The following is a 24,292-nucleotide window of genomic DNA, read 5'->3' as shown; positions in this document are numbered from 1 at the left end:
GGCTCATATACAGAGAAACAGTGCGTCCTCGCAACGGACAGAGCTGGCGTGGGTTACTGTACTGGCAGAGCGTTTGCCCACGAGCATAAGGTGCGTGTCGGTCTTCGACTGCACCACCTAAACCTAAAAACGAAACTAATCTGCTACACATCACACATGAATACTTTAGTGAAAAGAGCGCGACAGACACGTACGTACAAGCACACCCGTACGCAGTTTGCGCACCCAGCAGTCCAGGCGCGGGTCTGAGAGCTCATGAGCGACGAGCGGATAAAGGGGCCCACAACCAGTTATGTCGCCTTCCTCGTCTACCTACAAGCAATACACACCACGTACACATGAATAAATACAAAAAGCAGAGAAGAAAAAGACGGCAAAGGGCAATGTTCCGCTCCCAAATGCGCCAAGCAGACACTAAGACATCAGAAGTCCGCACTCAAATGTACACACACAAGGCGCCACCGGTTCACCTCCTCCATGTGTCTCCCTGTGGGCTGTGTAGTAGGAGAGCAGCAGTGCTTTCCTTTTCGATTGTGGCGCTCTTCTCTCCCGTTCTCCTTCCCGTACAATGCGGATGCTGCACATTTTTTTTTTGGTTTCCCGCTCACCCTCACGCGGCGGACGACTTGTTGCTCTCTGAAGCAACGAGCGGGCCACGGAATGTGTAGTTAACCTCCGGCCTTGCCTTCGACAGCGGTGAGTACTCCGATTTCGGCAGCTCCATCGTACAGGCATACTCGCCGTACATGTCCCGCAAGGGGGTGGCGCTAAGGAAGTACGGGTTCTTGCGCAGCGGGTAGTCGGTGATGGTACCGTACGGCGTAGACCACGCCGGGAACCAGCAAGCAGAGAAGAGGCTGAACGTCTCGCCGGGGCGGATGCCGTAGACATGGTAGTCAAATCGGCGGCACCACTCCCGCTTATACGCGGTGTACTTGGCCCACAACTCCCTTTTCCGCTCCAGCCGCTCCTTCGACTCCATCACGCCGAACTTCCTGCACTCGTAGTCGTTCGGCAGGAAACCGGAGAGACGAAACATGCTACGGTACCAGAAGCACATGTCGGCGAAGATGAAGGTGCCAAAGGAAACGAAGAAGCGGGTGGACGGGTGCAGGTGGGTGTGACGCAGCGACGCCTTGGAGCGCACCCACATGCTGTAGCTGAACCCTAGAAAAGCAGCGATGCCGTGCTCGTAAATGCGCACGCCGGCAGCCGTGCTAATGATAGAAGGGGTGTTTTCGATCACCGGAAATGGCGTGCCCATGATATGGCGTGTGAGGTTAAAGTTGGTGTAGTCGGCGTTCGTGATGGTCCGGTACACGTGGTCACGACGCTCAATGGAAAGCGACGTGCGCCAGAGCTGAAACGACTTCCACGCTAGCTGCTCCTGGTCGGAGAGCTCGCGTTCGGTGCTAGGGGCGTAGCGGGTGTGCTCAGTCGCCACAAAGATCGGCTTTCCGGTCACCTCTACACCCCCGGTGCCGAGTTCTGCCGCTGTCGCCATTCTACACTACTTTCCCGATCGATTGAGGCTGCGCTACACGAACAGACACTAGCGCCTTCCTTTCTTCCTGCACTTCACGGGAGGAAGTGGCAGTCGGGGGAGGGTAGGAGAGGCGCAGACCGGCCTGTTGTTTTCAGTACTCTCAGTTGACAACGCCGCGGTTGCTACGCAGCGTTGTTTCCAGACATTAAACGATGATGGTGTAGCGGTGTCGTGTATTTCCTCGGTGATTGAGAGCGCCGTTGTGCTGCTAAGAATATTGATCCGCCTTGACCGCTACTTCCGGTTTAACGTCGTCCTTTCCTCTTGTTGCCGTTGTGCGCACGCACACACGAGAAGATCCGGGCTGAGGCGCAAGACGCACCAGTGACTCACCTGCTGCCTGCTACACGCGAGCAAAATAAAACCAGGTGCGCACGTGCGTGTTCCTAATGTGCTGTCGAAGGCACTTAGAGGAAGAAGGTGAAAAGAGGTGTACGCAGAGAGCACGAAGGCTAATGGGGAGGTGCCACAGCATGAGTGCGCTCCACACAGATAAGCCTGGCATCTGCCCCCTCCCACCGTTTTCGCGCGGGGGAAGGGAGGTGAGGGCCGCGCGAGAACATCGAGTGGTGCACAGACATGCACACACACGCTGGCGAGTGAGGTGATGAAGCGTTACCTGTCGCGCAGAGTGCGCACCGCACGCACTCGCCCAAGAAAGGACGAGAAACCGTTGCGCAGAGCTTCCAGCGCGTGCTCGGTTCTGCGCAGCAGCCTTAGGCGGCGCCGGGGCTCGGCTTCATCGCATAAGAAAACTACTTCACTTTTTGCAGAGAGAGGGGGAGTTGCGGAAAACGAACACGCTTCACACCACGAGTGGCGCCTTATCGTTCTTCTTTTCCTTGGATAGGACGTGATGTTGTCTACTGACACGCGCGTGGAGACGCACACGGAAAGCATCACGCAATAAGTGAGAAGCACAAAGATACCGAGGAAGCTGCCATGCGTAGTTTCCGCGTCATCGCACCGCATCAGGCACAACATAAAGGAAGCCCATGAAACGAGGCGCAGAGGACAGCATACGATGACGATGGCCTGCCTGGACCCCGTGTGGCACCAAGACGAAAAAAGAAGTCTTCTGGACTCAACAGTGCACACGAGCACGTTGAGGTGTGGCGCTCTCTCGCCGTCCGCCGGAACGCAACGCTACCTTATTTCCGCTTTACGTCCTTTCGTTACCGCTGCCCACATTACCGCCCACGGCACCAGTGGGGGCCCTACGGTGACCATCTCCGGTGGAGTGTGTACGGTCGACACTGCACGCGCCAACAGCGAGAGACGGAGACGAGCAAGAGGCGCACGCTCCGCTTCAGTGGAAGAAAAGCTGAGGCTAGCCAGTGAAGCTCCACCGCAGTCGTCCCTGCTTTCCCTTCGCGTTCTGCGTGTTGACGGGCATGGACACCACTCGTGCACGTGATGGTATTGCGTGCGCACACGGAGAGCGCACTGCCGAAGCACTTTTTTTGGTGTTTTCGGCGTGGTCGTTCTACCACGAGCAAGTGGACAAGCGCACACGCATACACAGCCACAGTCCGCCAAACTCCACCGCACTACGGCTACATCCCGGTCGTGTCTGGGACGAGCCGTCCTGCCGTGGAATCGGGCCGTGCACCAGACAGGCTCTTCTCGTCCTTTCCCGTCCCGTCGTTACATGCGCGCTGCGCAGTCGACGCCAAATACACTCGGGTGGACTGCATGCTTCCATCCTCTCAGGCACCGTCCAGGGTCCTGCGCGAGGGCAGAGGCGGCGACATCCGTAGTGCAGTTTTCAGTGCATGTCGACCGGGCGTCGGAGACGAGTGATCAGCCTCATCACCCGTGCAGTTGGCGTCGGCGCTTCTCTGTCACTGCCGATTCGGCAAGCCTGTTAACTGTGTCCTCGTGTTTCCATACACAATAAACACCGACACGCTGAAATGGGAGGCGCACGCAACGGGCCACAGCACCGCCAGCGCACGTGCCCAGGTCCGTCGCACCAAACCGGTCTCCACGGTTGCAAGACCCGGTGTCGGGCACCATGAGGGTGGGAGAGCGAGTCCGTAACAGCAGTCGCATATCATCTTAAGTGTCTTAGCTGACAAACAAATCTTCACTGGAGTTTATATCCCAGCTCCGCTGCTCCACGTTCGCCGCGGCAGCAGCACGCTAAGGGCGCCGCAGTCCCTTGCCCATGTGCACCTGTGCGTGCATGATCGCGGTACCGCATCGCGGCCGCACGTGACTGTCCGTCTGTCTGTCTGTGCTGCACCATCTGTGCAACAGCGGGTAGGGGAGAGCTGCGCAACGCGCGTGCGGTGCTCAGAGGGGTGCCGATGCCGGCACGCCGGCGTGAGAACTGCGGAGGCGGCCTCCTGGCGTGGCTGCGGAGGGATGCAGGCGTGCGCGGCCCAGCAGCACTGTGGGGTCGGTGGGATGGGTGGGTGGCGCAGGGGCTCGGCCTCTTCGAGTGGGTGTCCGCTGTGTGCGTAATCTGGGGTACCCGCGACGACTGGTACTGCTTTGGTGCGAAGGTGCACAGGAGCCTTCGTGCAGATGCCGACCAGCACCATCCGACCACGCACCGGCACTGTGGAGCAACGCTGACTCCAGCCGTGCCATGTAGGAAGAGCGGAGGGAGATCCTTTGACAGACTCCATTCGTGCGGGCAGACCTCCCTGCGATCGGCAGGCCGAGTCGTGGGTACTTCGACGGCCTCTGCAGCGTGTGGGCCGATGCGCCGCATGGGCTGGAAGTGCACGCGGAGAAGGCGGGGGTGGCGATGCTCCTCTAGGCACGCGCGTGCAGCGGAGAGCTGCTGCTGGTTGCGGTGCCGCGCACCGGCGAGCACGCGCCTTGTTTTGGGGAATGCTCAACCCAGCTGCATGGCGGGCTCCAGTGTCCAACGCACCACCTTCGAGAGGGCGGCGCGCAGGGCAGTTTCTCATGAGCGGCTTCCCATCGAGTCAGCTCTGGCGTGCAGAGCGCTGCGTAGACAGTGTCACCAAAAGGGCCCGCCTTCGTGGGTGTTGCTGGCCACGGTCGTGCATTTTGCCGTGGCCTTGCGGGACACCGAGGCTGCACGTCTGCGTGGCAGCGTCGGCGGTGCACCGTGCCGTGGTGTCGCTATCGCTTGCACACGTCAGGTGTTCGTCATTGGGCCCATCCTGCGGAATGGTCCCAGCCTGGTCGGGTCGTGATCTCGTGTCGCACACCGGGCGGCACTAGTTAGCGCCCACTCGTATCATGCGACAACTGAGTGCAACGTCGCTTGGCACCCGATCGAGAGAACTTTCCTTGCCGAGAGGTCACCCTTCGCCGTGTAGCCGGACGTGAGGTGTACATCCGTCGAGCACGGTCACCGCAGCAAAGCCAGACCGTCACTGCTGCACCCTTGTCTTTGTGGACGGAGGAGAGGGCACACACCTCTGCACGAGCCGTGTTGCGTGAGCACCGCGGCGCCACCGCCGTGCTTCTTTTCCCTTGCGGAATGCAGACTGGTGTCGATGATTCCAGGAGCCGGGCTAACCTGTGCCGGCTAGGCCTTGGATCATGCGCAGCACCACCACAACGCAGCAACAGCAGGAAAAACAGGAGGTGGGTGCGTATGCGTGCTGCGCCGTCGAGGCCACTCGCGTCAAGCTGGTACAAACGTGAGCGCAAGTCTCTCGGCCATCGCGCCAGTCCAGACCTCTTCATCAAAGCCAAGAGTCCGCAGCCGCGCCGGAGGCCTGGCAGCAGGCCCTTGACCTCCCCGCACAGAGCGGGTACTAAACCCTGGACATCAAGGTAAGGTGGCCGGCATCAGGCCCGAGCGAGCAAATGGAGAGCAAGAGCAGCATACAGCCGACAACGACAAGGTCCATTCACAGGCACGCGCGCACAGAAAGGAAGAGAAAGATGAGGAGAAACATCGGCCGCGCAGTCCAGCTACAACATATCCTTCGAGTTGTTGGACTGTGCAGCGCCACAAAAGGAGAACCGGAAAAGTGGGGGAGCACACAGCATGCGGTGCACACGCGTGCCACTTGCGAACCCAAAAAAAAACGAAAAAGAGTTTTGGTGACTTGTTCCCTCTTCACACGAACGTACTCCTGCTAAGTCTGTGGGCGTGTACAACGCCCCACGCTCCGACCGGCAGCCTACCCAGTAGCGGAGATCAGCACGAAAGAAGTCTGAGGAGAGGGACAAGAGGGAGGGGGCAAGGGAGTACGCCTCACCCACGATAGACAGCGAATTTATCATCAGCGACGCAGACACCAATCATCAAGACAGTCGTTGTCACTTCTTTGTCCACCGTGTCTGTTCTCTGCCGTGCAACATCAGCCAAGCTTCTCTCCACCGGGCACTCGCCGCCTGCTCTCTACACACTCCCCCCCCCGCCGCTGAGCAGGCCGCCTCACAGCGGCGCCCAATTATGCCAGCCGCCACCCCCTGGTGCATCCCTCGCGGGGCAACACCCCGGCCCCCCAGCAGTGGGCAGTGCGCGGGCTGGGCGGGACTCGCTCGACTCCCGCTGGCGCTTTGCCCATCGATGTGGGCGGCACAGACGTGTTCACGGCCGCAGGTCGCACCGGCACTGCCCCCACTCCAGGACCTGGCCGCCGGCATCAGCAGCGATGCATCGCTCTGACGCCCCCCAACACATCATGAGGGCGCGTTTGAGCGTGCCACCACCAGAAGTGGCTTCGCATTGGCAGAGGGATAGCGAAGAGGGGTGGGGAACGGGGGGGGGGGGGGGCTGCTTCGCTATCCGTGCACACAGAGAGAGAGAGAGTGCGAGAGTGGCCCCCTCCCTCCCTTGTGCCCTGAGATGCCACGCTGAGGTGGCCCCCCCTTTCTCCCTCGCACGGCATCGGGGTCTTGAAGAGTGTGCCGAATGGGCAAATCAGAGGCGCCATGGGTAAGGGAAAGTACCCGACGCCTCTGCTTGGTGACCGTAGCAGACGCGGGGCAGGGCAAAAGACAAGCGATGTCTCTCATGTCTCCCTGTGTTCCGCTCGCTCTGTTCCCAATCTTCTCCACATCAGCATCTCGCACTCTTCGCCTTTTTTTCCTATCGGGCGCGGCGACATCAGGCCAGTTCGGGTGGACCTATCTGCCCTTGAAGGAGGCGAGGGCGGAGTAAGCGGCCGCCCTCTCCACATTGCGCTTCGAGTTCCCCCAACCTTTCACTTGCCCCATGAGCTCGGTCACACGTGGCACCACCTGCTCCGCCTGCTCGGCGTTCACAAAGGCTATCCGGGTGCGGCGAGCGATGAAGTCCATCACGTGCTCGCAGTGTTCTCCCTGAGCCGCATAGACAACCTCGGCCTCGACCACTGGCGAGTCCTTCGCCAGGCGCGCCATCAGCTTGGAGTCCTTCGCGGCAACGGCCATCACCTCGCCGTAGCGATCACCGTAGTTCGAGCGCCAGTGCTTATGCACGTCCTCTGGGATGCCCAAAGGGGCGGTGGACGCGACTTTGTCAAGATTCCGCGCACCCACGAGCACCAGGTTCGTAGTACAGCAGGGCTTGAAGTCGGCCTTGCCTTTCATGAGAGTCTTCTGCAACTCGTCGACCGCCTCCTCTGCCATCTTACGGTAAGTTGTCCACTTCCCGCCGGTGATGTTCAGCATGTGCGACTTCGGATCCACAGCGATGACGTGCTCGCGCACGATGTTCTGTGTGCCGCCGCCCTTCAGCTTCTGCGCCTTCGGAATTGCGAGCGGGCGAACGCCGGTCCACGCAGACCTCACTGCCTCCGGGGGCACGCTGCCGATGAAGGGTCTGATGTTCTCTATGAGGAAGTCCACGTCCGCCTGTGGTGTCGGCGGGTTGGACTGCACCTCACACTTGTGGTCTGTGGTGCCGAGCAGGCAGCCACCGAGCCACGGAATGGCAAAGACGACGCGGTCGTCGTTCGATGGCACGACCATCGCCTCGCGCTCCCTCGGGCAGTACTTGCGGTCAATCACGATATGCGTGCCAGCCGCGGGGAACATGTCGAGCTGCTTTTCGGCACTCGTTGCAAGCTTCTCGACCTCGCCGCTGAAGGGACCACCCGCGTTGATGATAGACCTGCTGTATACCTCGATTGTCTTCCTCGCGACACTTTCCTCGATGATGGTGCGCACCAGCTCATCGCCCTTGTCGTCCTTCACCACCTCCATCTGCTTGACCCTGGCGTAGTTCACCGTGGCGGCGCCGTAGCAAGCTGCCGTCATGGCCACCGAGTAGCAGAGCCGTGCGTCATTCATCTGACCATCATAGTAGCGCACAGCGCCGAGGAGGGCGTTGTTGTCCTGATCTGTCTTCCTCAGCTTCGGATAAGCTTTCATCGCCTCGTAGGGAAAGAGGAAGCCAGAGTACTCCAGGGTGCCACCATAGAAAGCGGCCATGATGTCGTACATCTTTGCACCACACCAGTACATACCAATATCGATCGGGTGATAGCACGGCACCAGTGTCGGCAGGCTGTGGCACAAGTGTGGAGCCTGGTGGATCATAATGGTGCGCTCGCGCAGCGCCTCAGCCACAAGCTTCAGCTGCATAGGGTCCGCCTGAAAAACAGCCTTCTGCAGGTAGCGGATACCGCCATGAATGAGCTTCGTGCTGCGACTGCTCGTCTCGCAAGCGTAGTCGCCCATGTCCACCATGCCCACCGACAAGCCGCGCGTGACGGCGTCCAGGGCAGACCCAGCGCCGACGCATCCGCCGCCGATGATCAGCACGTCAAGCGGGTTTGCTACTGAGTTGTGTGCCTTCAGCGCCTGCACGCACATCTCGCGCGTCGGCACGGACTCGTACTTCAGCGGCGGGCACTTACTCGCGTCAAATTTGCGCTGCGTCCAGGCGGGGTTTGTGTAGCTGAAGCCCACCATCCCACCAAAGATGGCCACGCCGGCGCCGATAGCGTATTTTACAGCGGTAGCAGCCATTGCTTCGCTCTCCCGTGATTCGATCGAATGGGGAAGTGTTCGGGGATTTCTCTCCGGCGCACACACACGCACAGAGAGAGAGAGAGCTGCAAGTGATGAGGGGGTGCGCGGGGGCCGGTGGACAGAGGAGAAAAACGCTTCTTCCTGTGCACCTGTTTTGAGAATGGCGCGACTACAAAGAGGGGGCGGCGACGGCGAAGACGACGGGCGTCCTTCTGCTCTTTGCCTTTATCGTCCTCAGGAGGGGGAGGGGGGATACGGGTATGCACAGCGAGACGAGATGCGCGACCGCGATGGAGGTACCTTCTCTAGCAGTGCAAGTGGGGCTGTGTATGTTTGTCTGTGGCGGAGAGAGGGAGGCGTCACGTTGTACACATACAGAGAGAGAGAGAGAGGGACAAAGCAAAATCGTAGAGCGCCTTTGAAAGGTGACTCTGGGACTGCGTGTTGGAAGAGGCAGATGCTGACTGGAGAACGACCACAACCACCATGCCGCACGGCAGGGAGAGAGAGACAGAGCGACAGAGACTGGGGGAGGGGAAGATGTAAAAATTCAAGTGAGAGAGGGCGACCGCAGGGCAGCCAATACTAGCGTTTCACTGGGGGAGGTTAGTGAGTAGGTGTGAGCGATGCGAAGGATATGTGCATGCGTAAAGGTGCGCGGGGGATGGGACGAGGGTGCGCAGCGTTGTGCACAGAAAGCAGAAGACGGTGGTGCGAGGTGGCACCCACGCACGTGAGGCGCAGTCAAGGGATGCTCCGTGAGAGGGAAGACGAATAGAGCGTCGCTTACGTGTTCAGCTATAACAGGCAGCACAGCTATCAACAATACCTTCGCTGTTTTCGAGAAACGCAGAGCGCTGCTCTGTGCCTGCAGAGAAAACTGACACGAGGACTCGAGCGTTCGCTCAGCGGCTTGCGTTTGACGCTGCGAGCGCGCACGTCGATGAACAGTTTCCATCGGGGCACCATTGTCGCCGTCGCAGCGGTGCTCCACCGCAGGGAGGTTTGACCGAGAAAAGAGGCCATGTGTTTTCCCTCCCCACCTCATCCACAGTGGCCCCACTCAATCCTCTTTTTTTTTTCTTGTGGCACGAGTGTGTGCGCATGCGTCCTTTACGTGTCGTCCTGGTGATGGTGTGCAGTGGCAAAAAAAAAGGAAACCACAAAACAAAAAAAAAATGGAGGCGGGCAAGGAAAGGAAAAACAAACCTTGAGGAATCGGTCCAGAGCAGCGCCGGGCCTCCGTGTAAAAGCGCGTGCCAGCCAGCCGCACCTTTTCGCTCATCTTTTGAGTCGATCAAGTCAGCACTTCACGAGCGTGCGGGTGCGACAGAGGTATGCGGAACACCATGAGCGACCGGTGCACGTGTGCGCGGCTGCCTGCGCGGCCAGGAGCTTCCCCTCAAGAAGCTCCATGATCGACGTGTGCCGGAGAGACTCCGAGACGCAGCTCTGTGGGAGGGAAAGGGGAGCACCTCCTTTTCCAACTGTCGTGTCAGCTGCGGATCCCCTTATTCTACGACGCCCTGCCTCTGTGCAATAAAGACGCCCATCAACCGGTCACGGGCGCTTGCGCGTATGTCTGAAACACAAGACAGCAAAGACAAGATGTGACAAACACGAAAAAAAAAACGGTCAGAGCGAACAGGGGAAAACGGGGCCCTCGCAGGCGACCGCTGCAGTACCGTGCTTCGTTTGTGTTGCTGTTGGCCCGGATGCGAAAAACATGGTGATCAAGAGCACATGCAACCAGGCAATCACACGTAGGAGCATGTGACCTCCGTTCTTCTCACGTTTCGAAGGCGAAGGCTCAGCGAGGGGCAGAGGAGAGACGGAGGGGAAGCAGTACAACATGGATGCCCACGCTCCTCCACAGGGATGGGAGGGATGGAGAACATAGACAGAGGCACACGGGCAAAAAAAGAAGAACATCAATTTTGAGGCGGCGTTTTTATGTTGTCCCTCGTGCGAGCCAGGAGAAGAACGCGGGCGGAGAGCCGGCAGGGTTTTTGAAGGCGAGGTGATGGGGCTGTCAAAGGCGGGTGAGAAGAAGTGAGTGGAGAGACAGATACGCATCCGTCCTCGATTGGCAACACAGCAAACAGCAAAAAACGGAGCGATGCCACCAGAGCCACACGCGCTGCCAGAGGATCCGTCACATGCCCAAAACAGAAACAGAGAGGGTGGCACCCGGCAGTATCGCCGGTCCCTCAGTGTCACCTAATCATGGCGAGAAGGCAAAACAGAGACTGGTGATCTACAATACCGAAGAGCGAATAACACAGTCTTCACTACAGCACACGCGCACAACGAGCACCATCGCACCACCAACAAGTGGAGGGAAAAGCCGAGAATGAAAAGTGTGAGACAGGAGAAAACAGCATAAAGTGAGCAGCACAAGTAAGAGAAGCATGGGGCCAAAGCAACAGAGCAGTCTTTACCCTAACAAGTCACGCACACATGTGGGGTTATCGCGCGCGTGTATACGCCGTCACTCTACCGTGTGGATGATCAAGGCATACGAGGAACGACGGCGAGGGCCGAAGAAGAGAGAGGAACCAAGTAGGGGAAATGAGGAGAGCAAGTGAGTCACCGGCAAGGAAACGTGGCTTTGAACCGCTCGCAGGAGCACACGTGTGCCCTCTCGAATCAGCGCTGTAGCCTACAGGGAGATGGGGAAGTCGGCAAAGAACCGACAGCCTTGGTGATGAAAGCCGTAGGAAGCACCGAGGCATTCGCAGTGGCGTTTATACGGCACCATGACTTCACAGAATGTCTCTGCGGAAATCGGTTCGTTACCAAAGTTGCCGAAGAGAGCTTCAACGATGGCCACGCGCTCCTCCGGAGGCACATCCGGCGAACCTCGCTCAGTTCGCATGAAGTCCTCCTGAATGACCCGACGACGCAGCGCCTCCGTGCTGTCCACCATCGGCGCACGGTTTGCAGCGACCCTCGACTCCGAGACGGATATCATGCTGTCAGGGTCCACGTTCACCGTCTGACTTCTCTGCATCTCGTCGTAGTACATGGAGGCAAGGTCGTCACTGTTGCAGGCACCGTCGGACCAGTACGAAGAGAGCTGCTCTGGCTCTGCCTCCTTAATGGCGGCTTCGATCTCGCTAACGCGTGCGGTGGCCTCGTCGACCATCAGAAGAGGAATGAGCGCCGACACCTCCACCTCGGTGGCCCTCAGCTGGGTGCACGAAGGCTCCTGAGGGGCCGGCGGAGACGGTGCTGCTTCCTCTTGCGCCTCAAGCACACCCAGCGAGTGCTCGTCCCCCGCATCCTCCGACGCACCAAGGAAGGGCACGACCGGTGGCGCTACATCGACCACCGGCGTAGATGCAGACACGTCCGCAGGAGCACATTCTGTTTCGGAAGGTTTCCCTTGCTCTGCCATGTTCAGCTCCACCCACGACTCCGCAGAGCTCTGCGAAAGGCGCTCGTCATCCTCGTCCTCTTCACGACACGCGGTCGCGTTCATCTCGCCGTGCAGCTTCGAGGCCGTTGCATCTTCGGTGAGCAAGGTCTCGTCGCGGCCGCGGACCTGCGGTGTCGCACAACCCAGGTGCCCGTCCGCCGCCTTGCCCTGAGGGGTGGCGAGAACGCTGGCCTCCGTCACTGTGTCCGGCCCGTCAGGTGCCATTACGGACCACGAGCTCGAGTCCGAAAGGCAGTGATGCGGAGCAGACATATCCGTGCGCGTGAAGAAAGGCAAAGAGGGTTAAGTACCACTGGAGCTGTAAAGGCGGGAGGAGTGCAGCGAAAACGGGAGCAGCTGCAGGTGAGGGGAGGTGGAGACCACAAGGGAGAGAGGTATGGGTACGTTCGCAGGCGGCAGAGCCTGCGAGGAGACAAAGACAATATGAAAAGGCGTCTGCCGAGCCAGTCACGGAGCACAAAGGACGGCGAGAGCCGCAAGAGACGACGCAGGCGGGAGGCAGCGGCGTTAACCGACAGGGAAAGGAGAAAAAGAGAGGCACGGCAGCCAAAGAAGAATGATAATATAGGGAGAGAAACAAAATGTTGATGGTCAGGCAGAGGAAAAGCAGACACCACAGCGAAGACTTGCATGTTCGCTTTCCGGTTGTCGCCGTCATGGACACGTAGATGAGTAACGAGGGGAGTGTGTCGGCGGTGGATGGGGCGCACAAAGGAACCCGTGGCGCGCAACAAACAAAGGAGAAAGGCAGAAGACAAGAACGGAGATGAAGAGCGCGAGAGGGAGAGAGGTTTCGATAGAAAGGGAGTGGAAACGTAGCACGCGGATGAGGACGGGGAGAAAGGTATGCGTGTGCAGGGGAGAGAGCAAGAGCCAGCGAGCACAGAAGGGCAGCACCGCCATCATCTTCATGCGACGCTGTGACATCCCGGGGGATGGTACGACGCCCTTCACTTTGGATGCCAAACAGAGAGAAGGTGTACGTGTTTCATGCAGCCGTTCCATTACTACTCTGCTCCTCTTCTGCTCTCGGCAAGGGGACCGAGGAAAAGAAAGCGACGGCGAGGAGGCACACGTGCCCTAGTCTCCTGGTGCGACAGTTGCTGAGTGCCACGAGACATTCGTGGGGAAGGAACGCATGCAAAAGCCTGAGGGACCCTCTACCAGCACCCCACTTCACTCCCAGATGCCACGAGAAAAGCGTCCGTGAGAGCAAGAAGGGGATCCCTTCATCGCCGCATCCTTTTCGGCGCGTCTGCGCATCGTCCTTGGCGCAGTCCTCAGCTTTGCTGCAGGTGGACCGCGACTCGGCCCCCCACAGGGGGGGGGGGCGGGGTACCGTTTCCACCCACCGCTCACAAGCTCCGTATCAGATGAGATTTGTCACCTCCTCATCAGCGTGGTCGTCGGAGTCGAGCAACGACGGAGGCGGGCTGTGCACCTTTTTGAAGTTTTGCCACACTCTTCGCGGCTGCAGCAGCACATGGAGTGAGTTTTGCTTTCGCATCGACTCCCGCCGTGTGGTGGAGGACAGCGTGAGGTAAACGTAGATGCACAACATCGCCCCCACCAACATCACGACGATTCCATCCAGCAGCAGCACAAGAATAGCAGCGAGGTGAGAGCCCGTGTGCTCGTCGGGTGCGAAGCTCCGTCGGCCGCCTTGCATGGTTGGGTACGGCGTCGGCAGCGCCTTCAGGCCTGTAGGGGTTTCCTCATCATCGGGCGTGAACAGGTCGTAGAAAAGGTAGCGCGTTAGCCAGACAACACCGATCATCGTAGACGAGCAGCAAGAGAGGAGATACAACGTGAACCAGCGCAGATTGCGCACTCCGACGCAGCCACCAAGAACACTGCAGTGGTGGTCGTGCTCCAGCACGCATACATTACATTGATAGCAGTGGGCGCACCGAGGAGGACGACGCAGCTGGCACTCTCTGCAAAAGACGAGCTGCAGGTTGCCCTCTAGCGGGTCCCTTTCGCCGCTGCGCAGGCGTGGATAGATGCCAGGGTCGATCGAGGTGGTCAGGAAGTGCGACGTGAAGGTGGTTGCCAGCATCAAGAGTGTAAAAATGTACTCGTGCCAGCCAACTTGGTGCCACACCAGCGCCATGTTTGCGATGATCAAGACGACGGTGATGCACATGGGAATGGCACCAATAAGAAAGTCCGTGCTAAAGTAAAACTTGAGGCAAAACAAGTGCCGCCGCCGAAACATGCCAAGAGCCTCCCTGGACGAGTTGCGACGGCACATGTAGAGGGAAGGATCCACCGCAGGGTACTGCAGCTCCTTCGGCTTCGGCTTTGGAGTCGGCGCTGGCGGAACCTTCATGGAGACACTGCGCGCTGAGACACGGGTGGGGTTGCTGGGAGTGCCTGGTGCATCATACCGCTGATAGTACAACATCATCGGCGCCTCAGCCACAAACGCACTCATGACTGCGCAATTCGACGAGACGAAAGAGTGGATGAAGTGACACAGAGAGCGGACGCGCACGCGCGTGCACAAGTGAGCAAACAAACAGAGAGGCGATAGGGGGAGGGGGGGGGCGCACCTGTGCGTCACTTCCTTCCGCTCATCCTCAGCGGTGCGATAAAGGGGGTGAGGCGGCCGCTGCTAGTGCTTGACCTCGACAGGCTGGTCCGTGCTCTTCGAAGGAAATGGTAAGAGAAGAGACATGCAGAGGAGAAGCAGAGAGTAAAGAGGAGGGGGGAGGGGGGGCGGCGCTGTTGGCAGAATGCGGTGCACCGCAGCAAACAAAAACGAAAAAGAAACGAAACGGCATCAGCAGCGAGCAAGGGCCCAAGGAGGGAGGTGGGCGGCGCTTGCGGACCATTGGCTGAGGCAGAGGAGTGCAAACACAACAAAAAAACGGCATCACTGAGAGAACGGGCGGAGGTTACTGTCAAGGAAGCAACTCAGCCAGACGCAAGCACGGAAATAGCGGTCTTCATATGTGCGTTCGGCCCTACTGCCAGCCGCGTCACGCAACGTGCTCAGTCGACTACCACCGCCACGAGAAGCTGTAGGACGGAACAAGAGGGCGTTCTTTGAGGTGCTTGCACAGCACATGATGCGTCGCTGGGACTCTCACTATCCCTCTGCTACCAATGGTGATCCGTTGGAGAGAAAGGCGCTCACACACAAGCTAGCATGTGTACAGAGACACAGAAAAGGACATAGACGTCATCGAACGCTTGCGCAACACAGCATTGCGTGTTAATGTTGCCTTGGCTAGCATCACCGAACACTTCAGCATTCCTCTTCTGGGCAGCAAGAACGGACTAACACACAGCATCTCAGATATGTTTGCGAACACCTGGGCGACCAACATGTGCCGGGTAGCCAGCTCAGGCTTGCGCAGCTGAATTCCGTCATTGTGCGCCCCTCTCCCCATGTCGTGCTCATCAGCGGTAGCAACACGTAGCAGCCTGTATCGGCCGTCACGGAGGTCATGACGATCCCCGTGATTCCCATCATATAGCCAAGTGAAGCTGAATGCGCAGCGTGGCGCTGTTTTGCAAGCTGGCAAGCGCCCCCACTGCTCCACGCACTGTTCCTGCCCGGAGAAAGCAGTCGCCTCCAGTCTTTTTCCAGCGTTGCGCAGCGAGCTACAAGTGCCATCAAAAACATACCAACGTACAACTGTGCAGTGGCCGACAGGAGGTATTGCACGAGCTAGTGCTGATCACGCTTGCCGATGCCGTGCATGGCGCAGTGGTGATGATGCTTGAAAGCACATACATTGCAGCTATAGCAGTGCGACGCACGGGGTGAGTGGTGCAGCTGACACCACCGGGGGTAACAGGGCGCCGTTGCAGAAGGAAGAGATGACGAGGAAGGCGGATCCGCTGGCTTAGCGGTGTGCCCTTTTTCTTCTGCCTCTGGGAGCGTCTCTCGCTGCCGCCCCCCCCCCCGGATAGATGCCAAAGTCCAACTGCAGCATCGCATAAAAGCATGACTGAGTGCACAGCAGCGACGTGCTCGCAAAGATGGTGTGGCTGCGCGACCACCATTCAAACTAGAGCACCATCCCGGACGCAGCCGAACTAGTCGTCCAACTGTGCACCAAAACCCCTGCGTACCGGCTCGGTGCGACCGAGAGATGGCCACGGGGAAGCAGCTCACGGTTGCCAAAAAGTTGCGTGGTCCCTGGTCAGCACTTCAGAGGTACACACTGCTTCCCTACGCTGCACACGTGAACCAAACAACAAAAACGGCGGACAGTGAAGACAGTGCCATGCGACCCTTAGCGACACTCACCTCCGCCGCGATCGCTGTCATGGACTCCCGCACATGCAGCACGGTGGCTATGCGTCCGAAAGCAGAGAAGGAACGGTAGAGAAATGAACGAAGGAGTGACACGAGCATGGTATACGGAAGGGGAAGCTGTAGAGGAAGAGATGCCGTGCGCCCATCAGCACGACGGCCGGGTGGTTATGGCGCCGGCAGCGAAGGCGCAGTCCATCAGCGCCACTGCCTCGCGGAGCCCTGCTCTCGCATTGACAACGCGGTAAGCGTAAGTTCAAGACGCCAACGCAGTTCTTAGAAACGCACTGTCCTTTTTCCCCTCACCTCCCCCCTGCCGCAAGCACGGGGATGGTTCGTGTGCTCCACACACACCGCATCGATAGCAAGCAAATTTTTGTGGGTGAGAGGCGGCGAGAAGTTGCTTCTTTTTTCGGTTGGTCCCTGATTAGGGCTCTCTCTAAAGCATCTATACCTGCTGTGTTTCACCGTAGCTCCTCGTCCCTCATCGTCAGCACGCAAAGACAACAGCAACAACAACAACGAAACACACACACACAAGAACATACATATAGTTGTATAAGAAGAGATACGCCGATTGAGTTGAGACGCTCCACGCTGATCTGCTGTGCACCACAGCCCGCCTTTGCATGACGGACGTGGAAAAAAAAGGCTGTCCGGAGAAGTGTGTGTGTATGTCCGTGCGCAGAAGCATCTAGCGGTAAACCACAGAAAACCGGTCGGAAGCAAGAAACGAAATACCAAAAAAAAAAGAGAGCAAGCAAGCAGTATCGATGCGAACAGAAGCGAAGACACTCATGCAAGCGCATGCGTGCTCACCGACGCAACCGGAAAATGCACACACACACACACACACACACGCATTCTCACAAACGCAAAACTCGCGAAGACGTAGAAAGAGTGAAATTAACCACAGAACACACAGTCGTCTCACCGAGAGAGCCGCACGTCCCTCTCACCGTTGTCCCTCGCTGCCGCATCCACTCCACAGCAGCGATGGAGCACACACTCCAAAAAAAAAAAAACACAGGAAAAAGAGAAACAACAACATCTCTATGATGCGTCTGGGAAGGAGAGTCAGTGCCGGAACGAAAAAATACGGAGAAAGGGTGCGCCCCCGCCATCGGCACTCGTGCACGCGCGACGACGAGTCACGCCTAGATACGCACAGCATAACAAGGGCAAGAGCGAAGGCGAAAGGGGAAAACAAACAGTTGCGCAGCTTGCAGCGGAGCCACGCTCTAAATGCCGCCCTGAGCATACGCCTCACCGCGGGAAGCGTTGTACTTGGCGACAGCCTTGGTGCCCTCGCTCATGGCGTGCTTCGCCAGCTCCGGTGGCAGCAGCAGACGGGCCGACGTCTGGATTTCGCGAGCAGTCAAAGTCTTGACCTTGTTGATCTTGGCGACAAAGACGGCCTCGGTCTGGATGCGGTTGAACATGTCCTCAATAAAGGAGGAAAGCACACGCACGGCCGCCTTGCTCAGCGTGCCGCGCTTAAAGAAGCGGCGGAGAGCACGATGGATGTACAGGTCCCAGTGCTGACTGCGTTTGTGACTGTGGCGGCGCTTGTGATCGTTGCCCGACTTGGGTGCCTTACCCGCCGAGCGCTTGCCCTTGCCCTTACCCCCTAGCGGGATCGGACGTTTTCCACCCTTGGTCGGAGGCATGTTGGACGGGAAGAGACAAGACAGGAAAAGGATGTGAGATGCTGGCGCGGTTGAAGTGGAGGTCGAAATATATATATATATATGTGTGTGTGTATGTGTGTGCAACAGGGGAGGGGGGGGGGCAGAGGCAGTACCAAGGAACGAGTTCAAGAGAGCTGGTCGATTCAAGACGTTTGCGCCGAGCGATGCGACGCGTACGACCGGAAAAGCAAGGAGGAGGGCAGCGTTAAAGATGGGAGAACGACGCGGTGACAGTGGGCAAGGTGTAGAGCAGACGTGAGCAAGGACAGAAAGGAGCAGCGAGGGGAGAGAGAGTGGGTGGAGGCTTGTTAGTTACGGAAGAGGAGAACTAAGCGGGGGCGACTCGGCTGCACCCACATGCACACGCAAAAAAAAAAAAGAACAGGAGCACCCGCGTTTTGCTGCGAGTCTCTTGACTCGTATATGTGCGGCAGTACTAGAAGCGCACTAGAATGTGCAGCAACGGTACCACCCACGTCTGCGCATTGCTAGAGCGACAACGCGTGCGTCATGGTTCGTACAAGGACGGTATTGCGGATCGTAAGGGACAGGCAGCCGAGATGCTGTGGCGTCCATCGCACGGCTTCAAGGAAGGATGTAGTACTCACAGACGTAGGGAGCAAGAAAACGAAAAAAGAAAATGTCGGCACTGAGGGAATGGCTAATGAAGTAGCACCTCGTCATCAGAACGCGAGACCGGAAGAGAAGAGGCAAAGGACAGCGGAAGGCAACAAGTCATCACTACACACGGCATCCTCACGCGCAAAGTATCGACTCGTCGAATCGACTGCTTTCCCGTGAACCGGCTTGTCAAATCCAAATGTTAAATCGGTTGCGTTGCACTCCCTTCTCCAGTGTGGGTGGTGATACAGATGTGTGTCTTAGCGGGTATGCTGTCACTTCCCACCACCGTCGCTCCTTTCTCACCGACCCTCCGCGTGACCTCACACTAGGCGGTGTAGATCGCGTTTTCCTTACCTGAAGAAGAGCGTCTACCGCCCTCCGCCCCTCCCCCTCCCCGACACACACACACACACACACACACACACACACACACACACACACCTGACCAATCGCCTTCTCTCTCTCTCTCTCTCTTCTCGTGCGCCGTCCCCGCCACGCCATCTACCCTCACCTTTCACTGGGATGGGCGTGCGCATGCGCAGACAAGATGGGTTCGCATTTTCGGAGTAAACAGGTGAGCTGCAAAGGCGTGGAAGGAAAGAGCGAGAGCACCGAAAAGTCGGGGAGAAGCACGCGCATGTGACAAGCGCAAACGCAGCACAGAAGAGAGAGGCTGGGCGGTGGGTGAGAGCGCTCCGGTGGGGCTTCGAAAACAGAAGGGTAAGAGGTGGAAACAGGTATGAGGAAAGAGAAGGACGGCTGAAGAAGCCGGCCAGAGGCACGAATGAGCAAGTGCACTTTCCAGAATCTTGGTCTTTCAGTGTGGCGTCCGAGCTTGTGGGTTGTCCAGAGCACTTGACCTGCGCAATTTTCAATCTGGGGTTGAGGTGTCCACGTACGTGTACGTCTTGTCACCGCACCACACACTGTGGCATCGCGTGCTCACGTGCTTGTGTTTCTGCTCGTGCAAATGCATGACGACGTGCACATCTTGTAATCGCCTCCAGTTCTGGACTGCGTGTGTCGCGTCAGTGACGCAACAGGACGAAACAATACAAGGAAACCCTCTAACCCTCTCTCGCACAGGAAAGCACGGCCGCTCATCACTGCCAACGAGCACTCATCAAAAATTCAAAAGTCTCCCTCAACTTGCCCATCTCAATCTCTGCCTTCACACAGAGAGGCACACAATCCTCGTTCTCACGCGCACGTACCTCCCTCTCCGATTAGGATTACACGGGTGTGCACCTGTGAGACGCGCACACACACATAAACAGGTGCACGCGCATGGGGGGAGAGGGGGAATGATGTGATACTGCAACACGACGTCAATGCAAGCACGGAGAAGCCGTGGCAGGCGGGTGACGACGGTTTGCAGCAGGCAATCACGTCCCCGTCACTTGTACTCCTGCCGGCGGCTCACACAGGGAGAGAGGCAGCGAGACGCTGAAGAAAACTGGAACGCCGTTTGGCAAAAAAAAAGAAAACAGAATAGAAAAACACGTGCCAGACCGAGCGGTGCCCACCCGCTCACTGTCAGCCTTCGCAGTCGTGCAGAAGACGAGAACGGGAGACGGAGAACGGCAGAACACAAGAAGAGACATAGAAGGAGTCGGTGTGGTAGGCGAGCACACATACTCAGACACACGCCGGCAGACAGACACAAACGGCACCAAAAGAGGCAGAACCACACCTCAGCGACAGGACATCTGCCGACGACGACGACGCCCACCACCTCCACACGGCATCGAAAACAACGCCGCCACCGGTCTGCCCCTTCAACCCGCGGCAATGGTTATACAGCCAAGAAAAGAAGGGCAAGGCGGCGAGAACAGGCTGCTGCGTCGCTGCGTAGAGGCGGACAAGGAACCGGCGCATCGGCCCTACAGCAGTCCGACGCGTCGCGGCTCTCACACCACCTCCATCGCTCCCTTGTTCTGCGTGTCGCGGTAGGATTGGCCTACGCAAAGTAGGACGCCTTGTCGTACGTGGGAAAGGAGACCAGGTCAAGGACTTCGCAGACACCGTTACAACGAATGGGCCCGTTTCACGGCACAGCAGCGAGCTGGTCAGTCGCGGCGGTGGCGGCTGCTTGAGAAGAGAGCCGTCGCGCATGCAGAAGCTTGCGTTGTGGAGACTGCACCCACTTGTCGGCGACGGACAAGACCGCCTCGCGCAGGTAGATGTACTCAGCAGGGGTGTTGTAAACAAAGGCGCTGATGCGTAGGTAGTAGCGGCCCTCGATCCGTTTCACGGGCACCTCGATTCGGGCGATGTCATGGAGGCTGTCTTGGATGTAGGTTGCTGTGATGACGCTGTCCTGCAGCTTCTCAGGTAGCTCCACCAGCGACATGAAGGGAGCGTGGCGAGCGACACTGCGTGAGTGAAAGGCGATAGTGAGCATGTCTGCTGCCGATGACAAGAGGTGCGAGCAGTAGTCCCGCACCCGGTTGTGCCCCTGCTTCTCCCAGAAGTCCACAATCGCGGGAATCGATAGGTAGGTGCCGTAGTCACGTGTGCCGTCCCAGATGAACTCCGAGAGGAGGCCCTCTCCGGCGCCGTGAGAGAGCACAACGCTGTGCATCTTTTCCACGTCATCCGACCGTACCCAGAAGAAGCCCGCTGACTTGGGCGAGGAGAACCACTTGTGCAAGTTGCCTACAAAGACGGAGGGCTGCGACTCGGGCGGCAGTGCCTTGAAGTCCAGTTCGATCTGCAACGGCGCGTGAGCGCCGTCGACAATGATCTTGCCCACGCCACGTTGCCTCAGAGCGGGAATGATGTGCGTAAAAACGGGGAAGCAGAGCGCACTTGTGGACGTCACGTAGTCCAGTACAGCTGTCGTACAGTTGGCGGGTAGCTGGCGGCAGATCTCCGCCGTTAGAGCGGTGTTGTCGCCCATAACCTCCGGGTCATGCAAAAACCTGTTCAGGCAGATCTCATGCAGGGAGGCGCCGACCTCCTCACAGCGAAACCGCATCATCTTGTACACCGCCAAGTACTCCGTGTCAAAAAAAGCGACCACGTCATCCTTGACGATGATGCGCATGGCGCAGTTGAGGCCGAAAGTGGCGTTTTGCAGCAGCACCACCTGGCGTGGATCGGCGTGCAGGAAGCGGCTCAGAGCGCGGATGCTGTACACGATCAGTGGGAGCAGCTCCCGATCCACAAACCGCACCACTTCCGCCTCCATGTGCTCCTCGTAGAGCCACTTGATCAGCATAGCACCGACCAAGGTGCCACCAAACGCGCCGTGATTGATAAACACCATAGCAGGGGTAATGTTGAAGTGCTCAGAACGGAACGCGTTGCCCAGCTCGCACGGCCGCACTGCTTGGTTGGCCATCTCGCGTATCTGGCACTTAGCAGAGGCGCTCCACGGACCGACGACAGAAAAAGAGGAGAAGCGGCTTTCATCACTGCCCAGATTGCTATCGCCATCGGTCACGTCGTCCGTGTTGCTGTGGCCCGCCCCCGAGCGCGCGCTGGCTTCCGGCGGCGTCTCCGCTCGGCTCTTGCGGAGTTCGAGCGAGGAAACTGCACCGCCGCAACGCATCGCTTCGCAGCGGCTTCGCTTTCGGCCGGGACTCCCACCGAGCAACGTCGAGTTTGCCGCGTCGTCCGGAGGCGCCATCAGAGCACGGGCAATCTCCGACTTCGAGAGAATGCGCTTCGCAAATGCCGGAATATACGCAGGGGGCCTGTAGGTTGCCTCGTCCGTCGCCATGAGATCCTCAACATTTTCGGAGTGAAAGGAGCCAAACCCCTCGAAGATGGACACGTCCGCAGCGAGTGTGCGTTCCTTGCTCGCCGCGAGCAGGGCCTGCAAGTTCGCCGGCAGGCGAATGGAATCCCACCGCATGGGGGAACAGCTTCCTTTACTCTTTGGCACCGGTTCAAACGGCATTCTACCTCTCTCAATGACGGAGCGCAGTGAGATGGAGGGGCGCGCACGTGCGTCGTGAGCTGTAGTATGTAGGGCGAGCGGTGTGAGTGCTTAAATGGTGACGCGAAAGAAGACGCAGCTGATTTGGGGTGGATACCGGCGCCCGCTTTTCATACCGTTGTTCGAATCTGTCCTGCACTCGTGGCAAGGGAGGCTCTTGCGTGTTGAATGGAGAGCCCCACACGCGGTTCTGTCTAGGCGAGTGTGCGGTACATTCGCGACTATCATAAGCCCTTCGTCTACTCGGAAGGGAAGGACATAGAGGTGGGGAAGCGGAGCGTAGAGGGACGAAGCAGTGCAAGTCAAGCGCCCCTCAGCACGAAAGCAAACTCAAACAGACCCACACACCACCCGCGAGCTCAGAGAAATCGAAGAGACCAGAGACGCAGACAGCACTTTTTTTGGTGTTTTCGGCGTGGTCGTTCTACCACGAGCAAGTGGACAAGCGCACACGCATACACAGCCACAGTCCGCCAAACTCCACCGCACTACGGCTACATCCCGGTCGTGTCTGGGACGAGCCGTCCTGCCGTGGAATCGGGCCGTGCACCAGACAGGCTCTTCTCGTCCTTTCCCGTCCCGTCGTTACATGCGCGCTGCGCAGTCGACGCCAAATACACTCGGGTGGACTGCATGCTTCCATCCTCTCAGGCACCGTCCAGGGTCCTGCGCGAGGGCAGAGGCGGCGGTGTCCTCATCAGCCGCCACTGCTACCCAGCTTTGCGTTTGAGCCGCCGTGGTTCTCAAGGCGTCATTCTGCGTCTCCGTCCTTGCTGTCTGCTGGGTTGCGAACATGTACACACACACACGCATCGTAGCATTGCGCGGTTTCGAAGGCACTCTGTGTGGTGAACCTCTCTCTTGAGCTCCCCATCCGCTTGACACCCTCCCCCATCAAATTAACCGGTGGTGCAGAGCACCCGGCCTTTGCACCGAGGTGACGCGGCAGGTCGACGCGTGGAGTGCGCCGCGCAGGAACAAGAGGCTGCTGTTGCCTCTAGCGTTGTCCTCCATTGCGGTCTGCCCGGTGCCGCTTGGACGGCCGTCGTTGCTGTCTTCGCGGTGGACCTCTGTGATAGTAGAAGCGCATCGTAAGGTTTTTCATGCTCCTCTTAATCTGAGTCATTTCTTGGCCGATGGCAGGTGTGTGTGCTCCCGTAGAGGGCGGCGAACCCGCCCCCGAGCATGGGTGGGGTGCCGCTGGTGCGGAAGAGCTTTCATGCTGGACGTATAAACGTCTCTCCATGTGGGTAGTGGCCGCTGGTCATGCTGGGTGCCACCTCCTCGTGGTGTTAGGTAGCGCAACTGGCCAAGAATCCCTCGCAGAAGAGGCAGATATTCCCGTCGCCCGAGGCCTGCGCGGTACTTTGCCGCGCATTCGCCGCACAGACGTTGCGCCAAAGCGCAGTTGCTGGCTGACGGGCTGCTCAGTGGCTGGAGCGCACTCCTCGTCACCGCAGCGAGTTTCACCGCGGACCCCTCGGCATCGTCCGTGCAGATGGTGCGCGCCGCAGCCAGCCTGTCGACAGGGGCGAGCTTGTGGAACTCCGCATGCGAAATGAAACCTCTTCGGGGCTGCGCTATCTCTCTTCCTTTTCCCGTTGGCTAAAAGAGTGACGCCCTCGACCGCTTCGCCTGTTGAACTATCGCGTGCCAAGCGTGCGTGCTGGTGTCTGTCTCAGACGGCACAGAGTCGCGCATTCCCTGGTCGCTGTGGCTTCCGGCAGCCCTGTTTCGCTGTTGCCTCGAAGACTGCCTTTTCCGCACCTGCCGAAACCCGAGTGCACCTTCCCGTAGCATGCCTTCTTGCCAATCACAGCCTTCCCTCCGAATTGTTGTCGGGTGCGAATGCCCTTCATGCCGGGTTTCTCTG

General features: G+C 58.6%; 6 protein-coding genes across 6 annotated transcripts; all 6 read right to left on the bottom strand.

The window, feature by feature from the left end:
• Nucleotides 1-610: 610 nt before the first annotated feature.
• LMJF_28_0250 (conserved hypothetical protein) lies at nucleotides 611-1,504 on the bottom strand (the record flags this gene model as incomplete). Its single annotated transcript, XM_001684251.1, has 1 exon — nucleotides 611-1,504. The coding sequence occupies one exon, from the start codon at nucleotides 1,502-1,504 to the stop codon at nucleotides 611-613; it is 894 nt and encodes a 297-aa protein (XP_001684303.1).
• A 5,112-nt stretch (nucleotides 1,505-6,616) lies between these two features.
• Nucleotides 6,617-8,443, bottom strand: LMJF_28_0240 (glycerol-3-phosphate dehydrogenase (FAD-dependent), mitochondrial; the record flags this gene model as incomplete). The annotated part of the gene is made up of 1 exon (XM_001684250.2): nucleotides 6,617-8,443. One exon carries the CDS (start codon nucleotides 8,441-8,443, stop codon nucleotides 6,617-6,619), a length of 1,827 nt encoding a protein of 608 aa, XP_001684302.2.
• Nucleotides 8,444-11,108: 2,665 nt separating this feature from the next.
• LMJF_28_0230 (hypothetical protein) lies at nucleotides 11,109-12,092 on the bottom strand (the record flags this gene model as incomplete). The annotated part of the gene is made up of 1 exon (XM_001684249.1): nucleotides 11,109-12,092. The coding sequence occupies one exon, from the start codon at nucleotides 12,090-12,092 to the stop codon at nucleotides 11,109-11,111; it is 984 nt and encodes a 327-aa protein (XP_001684301.1).
• Nucleotides 12,093-13,257: 1,165 nt separating this feature from the next.
• Nucleotides 13,258-14,325, bottom strand: LMJF_28_0220 (conserved hypothetical protein; the record flags this gene model as incomplete). Its single annotated transcript, XM_001684248.1, has 1 exon — nucleotides 13,258-14,325. One exon carries the CDS (start codon nucleotides 14,323-14,325, stop codon nucleotides 13,258-13,260), a length of 1,068 nt encoding a protein of 355 aa, XP_001684300.1.
• Nucleotides 14,326-17,399: 3,074 nt separating this feature from the next.
• Nucleotides 17,400-17,828, bottom strand: LMJF_28_0210 (histone H2B variant; the record flags this gene model as incomplete). Its single annotated transcript, XM_001684247.1, has 1 exon — nucleotides 17,400-17,828. One exon carries the CDS (start codon nucleotides 17,826-17,828, stop codon nucleotides 17,400-17,402), a length of 429 nt encoding a protein of 142 aa, XP_001684299.1.
• Nucleotides 17,829-20,520: 2,692 nt separating this feature from the next.
• Nucleotides 20,521-22,335, bottom strand: LMJF_28_0200 (conserved hypothetical protein; the record flags this gene model as incomplete). Its single annotated transcript, XM_001684246.1, has 1 exon — nucleotides 20,521-22,335. The coding sequence occupies one exon, from the start codon at nucleotides 22,333-22,335 to the stop codon at nucleotides 20,521-20,523; it is 1,815 nt and encodes a 604-aa protein (XP_001684298.1).
• Nucleotides 22,336-24,292: the final 1,957 nt, after the last annotated feature.

The sequence above is a fragment of the Leishmania major genome, chromosome 28 (assembly GCF_000002725.2).
Source record: "Leishmania major strain Friedlin complete genome, chromosome 28".
NCBI lineage: Eukaryota > Euglenozoa > Kinetoplastea > Trypanosomatida > Trypanosomatidae > Leishmania > Leishmania major.
Note: the sequence above shows the minus strand (reverse complement) of the source record. Positions and strands in the feature narration are given on the sequence as shown.